The 13,105-nt window shown below is 39.4% G+C and overlaps 1 protein-coding gene across 2 annotated transcripts in view; it reads left to right on the top strand.

Annotated features, from left to right (window-relative positions):
* Nucleotides 1–7,004: 7,004 nt before the first annotated feature.
* Nucleotides 7,005–13,105, top strand: part of LOC123971097 (granzyme B(G,H)-like) — a 6,760-nt gene continuing 659 nt past the window's right edge. Inside the window, exons 1-9 of one of the 2 annotated variants that reach the window (XM_046049695.1) lie at nt 7,005–7,112; nt 7,189–7,336; nt 7,418–7,553; nt 8,811–9,074; nt 9,170–9,245; nt 10,778–10,931; nt 11,076–11,211; nt 11,390–11,656; nt 11,766–12,188. In XM_046049695.1, the coding sequence (XP_045905651.1) occupies nt 7,052–7,112; nt 7,189–7,336; nt 7,418–7,553; nt 8,811–9,074; nt 9,170–9,245; nt 10,778–10,931; nt 11,076–11,211; nt 11,390–11,656; nt 11,766–11,927 (1,404 nt within the window). In that variant the 5' untranslated portion in view covers nt 7,005–7,051 and the 3' untranslated portion in view covers nt 11,928–12,188. Of the gene's footprint in view, nt 7,113–7,188; nt 7,337–7,417; nt 7,554–8,810; nt 9,075–9,169; nt 9,246–10,777; nt 10,932–11,075; nt 11,212–11,389; nt 11,657–11,765; nt 12,189–13,105 lie in introns of those variants that run through there. The other variant, XM_046049696.1, reaches the window with a different exon arrangement.

Genomic DNA, 13,105 nt, shown 5'->3' with positions numbered 1-13,105 from the left:
TCTCTGAACATATGATTGTTATCCAAACCTCAGCTGGCACAGACACACTAAAACATGAACAAAGTAATCCCATTTTCTGCCTGTTCTCTCGATTGACTCGCCTCTTTGTCAGTGTGTCTTCGGTCTGTTCTCCTCTACCTCTCCGCTCTCCTCTTTTAACTGTCCAAGAATCTCTCCTTTCTTCTTGGCCTGAGGGTGCGACTGGCTGATGGTGCCAGTTCCAGGGACACCAAATGGGAGCTGTAATTATCATTGCTCCACCACTGTCCTGTCAGTGCGCTCGCCAGCAAAACAAGAGGGATCCTTTGGAAGTCCTGATCAAAAGCTTTGGCCTTTGATCATGAAGCAAAAGGAAAAACCTAAACACTGTGCAAAATCAACGAGGAATGTCCCAAAGAGAACCCAGGAGAATGGAAGTGACAGCCATCCAGAAGACATCCTCAGCTCCTCCTCTGCCATGGTGTGTTGATGTCAGGAGCACAGGTGTTTGGGCTGTGTTTGATCTGATCAGTGTAAGCAAAGGACTGAGAGAGTGAGTCATGCAAGGATGTTGTTGCTAAAATGTCTGTCAGATAGCACCTGGCAGGCTGCACAGCAGGTTTTTATGTTTCTGCAAAAGGCTCGTCTTCACCATCTGAATTTGATGGAAATGTTTACAGAGAGGGGTACTTTCACTACTTCGAAATTAATTTGCAGCTGAGTGACAGAAAAAAGTAATAATAGAAGCCCATTTTGACGGCCTTAGCCAAAATCTACAGGGGCACAAGTCATGCTGCTTCAGCGACAACAGACCACAGCCTCTGGAACCTTTGAAACCCTGTGTGGTCATTTTCTCTCACAGTGACTGAAAAGAACTGTGGTGGGTGGGAAAGAAAAAAAGAGCCCTTCGCCACTCATAATACCAATCTTATGTATGTAGACGAAAATGGGAGGGGTTGGGGGGTGGAAGACGGACTAAGGCACAATTTTAAAGCGCTTATTGAATTGCCATTACAGCTCCTGAGACTAATTGTGGCTGTTGTGTGTCTCTCGGTGGCCTAGGGGGCTCTGGAGTGGCCCTGTATGCTCTTACTCAGTGGGGTTTTCAAACCGAGTGGCCCTGAAAGAGAACAGGACCACCGTAGATCAATGGCAAACCTTTCACTCTTTCACAGGCCTTCGCTAATCCTTCTCATTTGTCTGCCATTTGTTGAGGCACATTCACAGCTCCCTGAATTTAGGATTAGGCCTTGTTTTGTTACAAAAACAGACCAAGTTATAATGCTGAATAGATGGACTAAAGCGTGGACGACGGATGAATGTGAGTTTGCGAGCATGTGTGCATGTATGTGTATGGTTATCAGGTATACACTATGTTTATGACCAAATTCATGTGAATACAGAACTTCTTCAAGATTTTGTATGCATTCTCATTTCCGTGGTGGGCTAAGTGGTGCAAAAAAATTGTAGCTTTCCTTTTATTTGTTGTAGTTTCTATCTTCATACAGAAACTCAGATCTAAAAATATGCAGAATCCGTGTGAATGTTTTGTTTTGAAATGTTTTTAATGGTACGACAATTGTGACTTATACGTGACTACAATTTTATATTTCAGATCTTCTAGACACAAGTCAATGCATCTGATCCTTGTGTTCAGACAGAATGTGAGGTGAATTTTAGAGGCGATACAATGGCAAGGTCAAGAAAAAGATGTACGTCGGCAGGAATAGTCATATATTCGCCTGGGGTGGCGCACACAGAGGAAAATAATCTGTTTCATAAACAGATGAGAGGAAAAAGGATTGACCTCAACACAAACGCTCACTCTCAAACACATGGTGTTTGATGGTCTGTCCATTTCTAGTTAGCTTTTTAATGTCTGTTTTATTTTTTAAAGAAACATCTTCTGATGCAAAACTAGGGCGCATCATCAGTGATGTTACCTGAGGTCATGTGGTGTTTCGGGTCTTTCGAACATCAGAAACCCTCACACCCTCAAGAAATGTATGTTCAACAATTTAGCTTTCAAGCTCTTAAAACTGTTCTTTTTCAGAGATACCAAATATATACAAAAATGTGCATTTTCATTAGGCAAATTACATCTAGACTTCTACTTAGTAAGTAATGGCACAGTCATGAATCGAGTGTAAAAACTGTTTTTATAACTTTGGGGCTTAGGGGGAACAAAACGGAAATTTCGGGGTTTAAGAGGTTAAGGGTTTGTTGTCTTAATGAGATGATTTTCACAACTTTGCAGCTGTATCTGTAACTGTAACTTTTGCAAAGATATCATTTTCACATGCTGTCTTTTCATTTGTCTTCAGTTTCATATGAGAGTTCACCGACCTGTGTCTCCTTTTGAAAATAAATATTTCATAAAGAGAGAGGAAACGCATGAACACATTGATTCATCACAGTGAAATACCTGCAAAAGAAATACAATTTTATTGAAGTTGCAATGATCCCCTTTTAAGCCAGAGTTTGTCCCCATTGTGCTCTGTCTGAACCTGAGAGGATGCTTAGACAGTCTTGGCAGCACAGTCATCAGACTGAGGTCTTCTCATCACTGAGTGGATTAGTGTTCATGTCTGAAGCCACTTACTGGACATTAGACAGGGCTGCTGAGTGGCACATGTGCAATATTTCCCCTAAAGCCCTGCCATGCCACACTGCAGGTATGTGGTGCCGACCGGCCAAACCCCATGTCAGGCATTCTCTGGATGCCTGCAGTCGTGCCAGACACCGGGGGACAAGATGGACGGAGGGATGACTGTGTGAATGAATGGATAAGAGGAAAACCAAAGAAAGTGAATATGTGTAATCTAATATGGGTGGGCAAACAAGAAAGAAAAAATATATTATTATATATTATACAGTGTGGATTAGACTCAATTGTTATATTGGTGGCACAGGTGTCCAAAATATTTTCAGTTTTATGGCACCAGCACAAAATGTGGTCCCAAAAAAGGCAATTGAAAAGAATGGAAATACCAACAGAATAATAGATTATTTGCTTTCTTGCCAAGAGTTAGGCGAGAAGACACAGCAGATTGTTAGCTTAGCTTAGCATAAAACCTGGAAAGAGGGAGAAACAGCTGGCCTGCTTGAGTTCAAAGGTATAAGAACACCTATCAGCACATCTCACTAATTAACACATTGTATAATTTAAGGTATATAGACCAAAGTGTAAAAATGACGAGTTGCGGTTGTGAGCAAAAACTTTTTGGCCTGGAGTAGCAACTTCCTGGCATCTGAGGCTGTAGAGCAACCAGCTGAGACTTAAGATTAAACAAATGAGATATAATGTGTTAATTAGTGAGCTTTAGAGGTGCTGGTAAGCAGATTTCTTTTTTAAACTTTGGACAGAGCCAGCCCAGCAGTTTCCCCCTGCTTCTAGTTTATGCTAACCTAAGCTAATTAGCTGCTGGCTGCAGCTTTTTTTAAGTGTACAGGTGAGAGATTGGTATCTATCTTCTCATCTGACTCTTGGCAAGTAACTTTGTAATACAGCCCACAATTTACTGCCTAACTCCCCGCAACTTATGGAGTAACTTCCTGCAAAGTACAGTATAATTTCGCTGTATGAATCAATGGAGACTTTTTGGTTCTTACAGGTATTTAAATGCAGGTTCAGTGGAAGAAACAGACTGGAAAACAAGGGAGTAACAACTATGTATACAGAATAGACATAGGTGGTAAACAGAGCTAAATAGCTGACAAAAATGATGACAAGCACATATAGCACATCACAGTTGAGAACAACATCATTAGTAAGTGCGGTAGGATCACTTATTAAGTAATAATGTTTTTCTCAACTGTGATGTGCTATGAAAAGGTAATATAATAATGGACGAAGTGCAGTAAAAACAAATGCTTTGCCATTTTCTCATGGCACTTTTGACAGCCTTTTTTTTTTATATGGAATAAGAACACTTTGAGAAATGGGTCTATTCTTCATTCACCCAGCACTGCAACAATCATATCTTTATAACTTTTCATCCAAGGGCCTAACATAATACAGCAATGTAATAATGTCAGACATACATTAAGGTGGATCAAACATAACTAATCTTGAATGTTAAATGTTGTAGAGAAGAACCTAGTATTTATTTTTATTTCATCAAAAAATGAGAATGTACAATAATCTATGAATGTATGAAGAAGATCACTGAAAAGTTTGTGCCAGCCTGAGGGGGCACAGACCATCTCCTATACAGTTTGGCCAGCTGAGGCAGGCCATCCACATGTTGGCCAACGTCCCAGTCAACATCATGAGGTTGTCTTTGGCTGTAAGTGACTGGAAAAGACCAAAGTCGGTGCTGCTTCATGCAAAGTGTTAGCTGTGCCAAAGCCTATCCACCCTGCCCCTCAAGCCCGCTGTGTGAAGTAATTCTTCATGCCTGTGAAACCAGACAGACTCTGTGTTTTGTCACTGCATGCATGACGATATTTTTTCAACACTGCAGTTTTTTAAATTCAAAGTATCACAGGTGGATGTTCTTCCTTAAAAGCAATAAAATCTAAATTTAAATTGTCAAACATCTGCTTTCTTTTTCCTGCAATGAGGGTTAATATAAAGGGGGCCAGATGCTTTTAATTGGATAAATACCTGCGGGCCATATCAGACAATTAGCAAGGCACACAAATGTCTGTCATCGTGTAGGAGAAAGAACTTGACGCTGCCTGGAAAACTAAAGGATGCTATGTCCACTCCAGCAGAAGGAAACAATCTTCCACTCAAATCCTGGCTAAAACTAGGGCTTTTAAAAAAAGCTGTATATAATGTGTATTTTGTTCTGTACCATAGCACATGTAGACAGAATGTGAAACAGAAAAAGTGAAATGTGGACAAAAACATTCTAACAAGACAGCAATGTCTAGACAAGTTGTGAGGTTAACTCCAGGCCAAAGTCAAGGGCCAAAAGGGCCAAACCAATGACAAATCCCCCCTGTCTCAATGCCTTTGTACATTATGGTTTCACCATAAACAGTGGCTCAGAAAAATTGTTTTATCTTGTATGTAATAATAACTCAATGTGACAGAGCAGCTCATGAATCCAGTCACAGTGACATAATCACGCAAGGTATTCATTCAGGTTTTCTATTTGAACACAGAGGCTGTCCACCACATCAAATTCAGAAATAAAGAGTTGTCAAATATGATGACTGAAGAGAAGAGACAGCAAGGAATGATCGATCTCAACCCCACTGACATTTACATTAAAACAACCACTAATAAGCTGAAAAACAAAACAATGCAGTAGCTCCCTAAGCACCATGCAGGGATTTCTCCCATCCTGTCCTGCGCTCCTCCAGCCTCAGCACCAGACTTAGTGGCTGCAGCTGGGAGAAGTCAAATTGATCTGGATCTGAGTCTCTGAGGCTCTAAGGTCTTATGTTTCATCCCTAAAGCAGGAGGATTCTGTAGTTTGTTGTTGCTGTTTATCAGAAATTTAGATTTTTTTGAACCCAATTCATGGAACCACACCACGTAATCAGATATTAGGCTATTGGTTCTTTTGCATGTTGATATCTTTAAAGCACAGGATTATAGCCATTGTAGATTTTTTAGCTGCCTGACTCCATTTCACACTTTGTAATCAGGGAATCATAACATGCAAATGTTTAATTTCCAGCTAGGGTACAGTCCATAGAAGAAGGATGGCCCCTTTTCGCATATCATTGTCCCACTTAATAAACACCCTCAACGTCACAAACTGTGATACACTACCCCGTGTTTTTGTAGTGGGGTGACTTGCTCACTGCTTAAAGTGAGCTGACTTTAATGGACCACATAAAGCATTTAAGGCAGACAGAAGTCTTTAGGAATCAGACAGCTCAATTTGTGACTTCACTTTTTATTTGCACTGAGGTAGAAGCAGCACCCTCTGATGGTCAAATGGCAGAGCAATTTTTAAAGTCTTTTTGTGAACTCTGGCACTCTCTGCTGGATATCATGAAGTACTAACCTAAGTAACAGCAACTGTTGTGAGACAACAAAATGTAGCAACACTTGCATGTTTCTGTACACACTGAATAAATGAAAACTCAAAATAAAAATGCATGCATGTATAAGAGTGTGTGCTTATGTACATGCCAAACACCTATGACACTAAGAGTTCATAGGTTGTTTAAAACAAACCATTTTAAGCAGAAGCTCTGCACCTAAACACTCACATTAACTGCCACAGTTTGTGTGTGTGTGTGTGTGTGTGTGTGGGTGGGTGCGTGCGTGTGTGTGTGTGTGTGTGTGTAACTTTGACATAACCTGTTGGAGTGCCACCCTCTAAACTATTAAAGTATTTGTTCAGACTCTGGCCCTCTCTGCTGAGAATGTGATGTAGGCTACTTGACATGTTCAATTCTGGTCAAGTTAAAAAAAATTAACAGATGTGAGTAATATGCCTTTCTTTGTTCCATATCCACCTGTCAAAATGACTCGTCAAATGACGATGTCTGACAGAAATTAGTGTGCGAACTATACCATGGCCATCGGGGAAGCTCCGTTTTTTTCCGTGTGAGGAAAAAACTGTGTTACTGCTGAATCATTACTTGCTGCAAGCATGTAGGCCAGGGGCTGAGTGTGAAAGACTCTGCAAGGAGTTGCAAGCGGGGCTCAAGCCTACTGGCGGCAGCCGTTCCCTGAGCCCCGCGGGGGAAGCGCAATTATCTTGTTTTCAAAGCAAACCAACAACAGCACAAAGCTCACAACCAGAAAGCAGATGATGAAAATAGAACCATAAATCTAAATCTATTTTCTTTACTTATTAAATTTAGGCAGTGCAAGAAGTGGTATCCAAACAGTGAGAGCAGGTCCAAAATACAAAGTCTGAAAGTCAAAGGAGGTAGAGGGAGAATGCATTGACAGAAACAGTTGCTACATTGATTGTAACAATGGCAATACTGCATGTGTATTCATGAGTACATGACAGTTGAAAATGCACAAACAAAAACAGGATATGACAGGAGAAGTCAAGGTGTGAGGTGACAACCATGTGGTTGCTTAGTGAGAAAAACTGTTCCATAAAGGGGTCTTTGACAGCCCCAAGACGACAAGCTGAGTGAAGCTGCCATGATGCTTGGTCTCCAAATGTTCTTGCTTTTTCATGTTCTGACATGTTTCGGAGGAAATGGTAAGACCACCAATTCTGATTATTATTCTCCAGCTTACAAATGAGAACTTCATTGATTTTATCGTTATCTTTTTAGCGCTTAGGAGTGAAATCATAAATGGTAAAAAGACCAAGGCGAAGTCGATGAAGTATATGGCCTCAGTGCAGAACAACAAGGGTCATGTATGTGGAGGATTCCTCATCAGTGAAGACTTTGTGGTCACTGCTGCGCACTGTGACGACAAGTGAGTTACCTTTCCTCACCTTTGAATCGTCTAAATATCAATTAAATAATTCCGTGAATATCTCAATAATTATTCATACAGGAATCCTACAAGTGTTGTTCTTGGCACCCACAATCTCAAGAAGGTTGATGATAAAACAATGCGATACACTGTGAAGAGGTGCAAACACCCATCTTATAAGAGACTTGAATCTGGGAATGACATCATGCTCCTCAAAGTAAGTAGATATCTATTTAACCTCATTGTCCCAAGTGACATCATGCATCTTTACCGTAATAAGTTATGTTATGGTTCAATAAATAAAAGAACATGTCATTTAGGGGAAATGTAAAAAACTACCAAAAATACAGGACTGTCAGAACCATTCAGGGCAACAACCACTTTTGATCACAAAGCTAGCAATAAAATAAATCACAAGCACTAAAGAAATTAATGAACAATCCTTTTGTACCGATTCTTTTTTGAGTTCGATGTGTATTAGGTCTACACTGTCACATGCTGCCTCCAGCAAGCGGCCACATGCTCGCACTCAGACCAAGTCCCTCACCTTCTCCCGCCTACTTGGCTTTTACGTATGTTACTAAACAAGGGCTAGTGATCAAAACTTTACAGCCTTAAACAGTGTTTGAAAACAGTGCAGGTGGTGACTGACTGATACATGTTTCCCCTGGGTCTTGCTGTATGTGCTCGCTGCCGAGACCCTTCAGTACAGCTACTTTGCTTAACTTAACATTTATATATTAGAGGAACTGAATACTGGACTCAAAAATCATGATCAGACACTTATATGCCAATTTCTCTACCAGCTCAAATAGATCTTTGGGTGCACAGTACTACAGGACATGCTTTCGAATGTCCCCTGAGCATCTTAATCCAGGAAGTTATCTCAGGGTGTTTGATTTGTAGTGAAGTGGGTGTGCAGTGTAGACTGCAAGACTGCAGATAGACCCTTTTCAGCTCATTATTCAAAAAGGTTTTCTGATTTTTGGGTTTGCTTTTCGTGTTGTGAAGGCCACAACACATGCGAGGTAGTGTTTCTCCCACTGGCTACGCTTTTCTTGGCTCAAGGCAAATTTGGCACAAGGCCATTTTTTATTTCTTCTACTGTTATGATACAACAGACATGTAAGTTAGTATTTTTTTGTTTATTTGCTGTCAAAATAATAAAATAATACACGTGTTGCATCAAGACAATTACCACAGTAAAAATATATTAAAACACTTCTTGATTTCATAATTTCATAAGTTAGTGCGCTCTTCACTCTTGTGACCTGAGAGGTCACAAGAGAACACCAATTACTGGAAAACCTGAACTCCCCAAAAGTTTGACCCGTGTATATTGATGCAATACCACATTCAAACTTCATGGCGCCATCTTCCAGACTTCCTTGAAGTCTGTTGGAGAAAAAGGTTAATGTTATGAAATAAGGTGTGGCAAGTTTTTAACTTTTACTTTCTTTTTTAATGTCTTCAGCTGTCGAGGAAAGCTCGCCTGAGCAAAAAAGTACTAATTAAGCCAATTCAACTTCCAAGTCATCAAATAAATCTGAAAGAAAACCAAAACTGCAAAGTAGCTGGATGGGGATTGACAAGAACTGGTGGTCAACTTGTTAATGAACTGCAAGAGGTGGATGTTCCCATCATTAAGCTGGAAAAGTGTCAGAAGGCATGGCATAATATCCTTCCTGACAATATTATCTGTGCAGGTGGATATGGAACAAAGAAAGGATTCTGTCAGGTATGTTTTCTGCCCTTCAATAGAAAATGCCAACTGGTTTGTGGTTTAAAAATAGTTTAAACATCTTGAGTAATGAAGCTTCCTCCTTCTCACAGGGTGATTCTGGTGGCCCTCTGGTGTACAAGGGGAAGATTGCTGTTGGTGTTGTTTCCTTCAACAGCAAGAATAACTGTAACTACCCAGATGTACCCAACATCTATACAGATATATCAAAATTTCTTCCCTGGATAAAAGAGATTCTCCAGAAAAAGAATTGTTGAATGTAACAATATTACAGATTGTTTTTTAATTGTGATCTCTTGCTTTGTCTGAGTCACTTTGTCAGCTGCTTTGTCCGCCAAATGAAAAATGTGTTTCCTTTTGGGATACTTTTCATCAGTACATGCTAAAAGCCAAGGTTCTTCAAATAATCACAAAACCTCTCAGGGTAAGATTAAATAATGTTGCATAAAGCCTATGAGATCCACAGTCAAAATGGCAAATTCATCTAAAAACATGTCAATTCTGGTCAAATATATCATCATCAGACATCATTTAGACTGCCATCTGTTACATAATAAACATCTTTAAAAAGATAATGGGCTATGGTTTCATAACAGTGACTGCGGAGACATCAATGATCAAGTTTGCAGCTGGAAACTTTCTGTGGTTTCTGTGCTTCATCAAGATTATCTCACAGTTCAAAGAAATGCTTGGGTTACAGGCAAGAGGATATTTGAGGCTGGCTGCAAAAGTGAGTTAATCTTCTTAATTTTCTCATCCAAATAATAAAACCACACCACGTAAATGCACCGTTTTAAATCTATTTGCTCTTCTCTTCTTACTTCCACACTTTGGAATTTGAAAACATTTCTCATTATGTTCTTGTTATGTGAGAATAATTACATACAAATGTTTGATTCATACCTTTCAGACCAGAGGGTCACATACTTGTTCAGGTCCAGCTTACAGTAAAAGTCAGTTTATACTACAATCAACATGCTCCACTGGTCAAGTGAAACACTGACAGATGAGTCAGGATGCTCTGTTAGACTTCTAGCTGTCAGTCAATGATAACATAACTTGTGACTGTGAGAACACCGACTCTCAAACCTGAAGCTGTGGTTGCTGTTACTCATTTTAATTTTGGTGTAACAAAAGATTGCTTTTCACTTCAGTTCATCTAACTAAGAATTTTAGTGGAATACAAACAGTGAGACATAGACACAAGAGGAAAAATGTATTCAATGATAATAAATGTAGAAGAGAGTAAATGGGTTAACATCACAGTCTTTGTTAAACTCATCATGTGCTGATCACATAAGGTGCTTCAGGCTGCTGAGGCAGCAGAACTGCAGCCTTTATATTTATTGTAAAAAAAAGTCAGCACTGCATGATTGTTCTTGTCTTTACTTACCGCGTGTTCTTATCACTAAAAGACATTTAAGGGTTGCATCGAGCAATGCACAGAGGATGCGGCTAAAGAAGTCATGGTGACGCAGATGAAAACTTACTGAGAAAACTGCTGTATATAAGGGTCATGTATTGTCACCCCAAAGACAACAGGCTGAATTTGCTCCCAGCATGATGCATCAACTGCACAAGTTTCTACTTTTTTATCTTCTGACATGTCTTGGACTACACGGTAAGATTACTAAATCTGGTTCAACGTCTCTTGTCTATACATGCTACATTAACTCATTTTTTTCCTCTTTTCTTTTAAGCACGTGGAAGTGAAATCATAAATGGTAAAAATACCCCAGAGAACTCAATGCTGTATATGGCCTCTGTGCAGAACAACATGGGTCATCATATATGTGGAGGATTCCTCATCAGTGAAGACTTTGTGGTCACTGCTGCGCACTGTGATGACAAAATGTGGGTTTCCTTTTCTATTTCAGCAGTCTTTGATTCATGTAATTACAAAGCAAATCTTAAAATTTATTCATTTTTTAAATTTTATTTTAATTATTTTATTTGTTGATACAACTATATACAACATCTCAATAATCATTCACTCAGGATTCCTTTAAGTGTTGTTCTTGGCACCCACGATCTCAAGAAGGTTGATAATAACACAATGAGATACAGTGTAAAGAAATGCAAACATCCATCTTATTCGAAACCTTCATCTGGGAGTGACATCATGCTCCTCAAAGTAAGTAGATATTAATCAATCTAACAGTCTTAGGTGAAATCGTGCATTGTTCACCATTTACTCCATCTTCAGACAATTTTTTTATTTAATTTTTTAACCTGCGGTCTGATACTATCTATGCTATAAAGTGGTCCTTGCTGGTTTTTAATTTTCACTTTGTGAATTTGTGTCTCCCCAGCTGTCTAAGAAAGCTCAACTGGGCAAAAGAGTAAGACTGATTCTACTTCCCAAGGCTGACAATAAAATAAAAGATAAGGAAAAGTGCCATGTCGCTGGATGGGGTTGGACTCAAACTCATGGTAAAGCTGTTGATGTATTGCAAGTGGTGGACGTGCCCTTTGTCAACCTGGAGGTCTGTAAGAAAGAATGGGCTGATATTCGCAGTAATCTTCCTGCCAATGTTATCTGTGCCGGTGGATATGGCACAAACAAAGGATTCTGTGAGGTATGTTTTGACATTTGTCTGTTCATAGAAAGTGTCAACTGGTTTCTAGCTTCACTGCTTTCTAGTCTTAGAAATTGAATAAACAAATGCAGCTTCCTCCTCCTCACAGGGTGATTCGGGTGGTCCTCTGGTGTGCAGTGGGAAGGCTGTTGGTGTTGTGTCTTTCAACATGAGAAAAAACTGTGACTACCCAAATGTTCCTAACGTCTACACAAATATATCAAAATACCTTCCTTGGATCAAAAATGTTCTCAAGCAAAAGGATTGTTAAATATAGCATACCTTTACTGTGTTGAACTGCCTTCCACTTAGCATCAGGTCTGCCGGAAACTCACTTTTACAGAATGGCCTTTCTTAACAATTGACATCTTTATTTCTTTGGAAATTAGTTTTTGTTTTTTGCTTGAAAAATGCTTTTTAAATAAAACTTTTTTTTATTTTTATTATGTTATTGTGGCGATATTGCTGTGTTTAAATCTCACTGTCAATGTTTAATCTGAAATGCAAAATAAAACCTCAGTGTCAAATGTCAGATACTTTCAAATAATTTCCTGTGGTTACATTTTTCATCAGAAGACAGAAATGGAATGTAAGTTAAATATATATATGTACATATACATTATATATAAGGTTTTCTTTCCAAAAAGTAATAAGGCTAAGTAGCTGAGTAGTATTCATGAGCAGGGAGAGGAGGAGGTCCAACAGAGTGTCAGACATCTGAGAGACAGACAAAACGGCCTCTCTCAGTCTCTGTATTTGTTGGTCTAAAACTTTCACTTTTTGATTGTGAGTCTCTGCATGCTCAACTGGGCAAGAAAGTACATGCAGTTCAGCATCCAAAAAGTGAGTTTAAAAATATGAAACACGCAAAAAGATTAATATGGTTTTGAAGGGTGAAATGAGTCTTGGAACAGAACACAGAGCATCAACTAACCCTCCACCAACCTGTTGAGGTGAGGAGATAAAAACAAATGCTCTCTGCAGAGAAAGTAGTTACAGCTGCTGATCGTGAGGACGGACAGGATGGACATCAACAGTATCTGATTTCTGTAATTTCTCTCACGTAACTGTCCTTGCAAGGGAGACAACATTTAGACTGATAAGGTAGTTCTTTATTCTAAACATTAAAATGTGCACACGCATGTATGTATCCTGGGCGTCATGTGCGTGAGGGCTCTCTCGTGGACATTTTGAGCCCTTTCTGCACCCTTTTCATAAGTCCACATTTCTGCAGACTTTGCCTGAGGGAAATGTCCACAGTTCATAGCAGTGTGCCGTGAAACACGGAGTTACCAGGGGAAACCTGCAGCAATCACAGCAAATCCGCCTTATGAGAGACGAAAGAATAAGAACACCTAGTTTATTCAACTATTTATTTTAGTTTTTAAAATGTAATGATGCTATTTTAACCAAAAATAGTGCATTGCATGTTGATAAATATAAATATTG

The sequence above is a fragment of the Micropterus dolomieu genome, linkage group LG05 (assembly GCF_021292245.1).
Source record: "Micropterus dolomieu isolate WLL.071019.BEF.003 ecotype Adirondacks linkage group LG05, ASM2129224v1, whole genome shotgun sequence".
Lineage (NCBI taxonomy): Eukaryota > Metazoa > Chordata > Actinopteri > Centrarchiformes > Centrarchidae > Micropterus > Micropterus dolomieu.
This window is presented reverse-complemented; position numbering and strand designations above follow the sequence as displayed.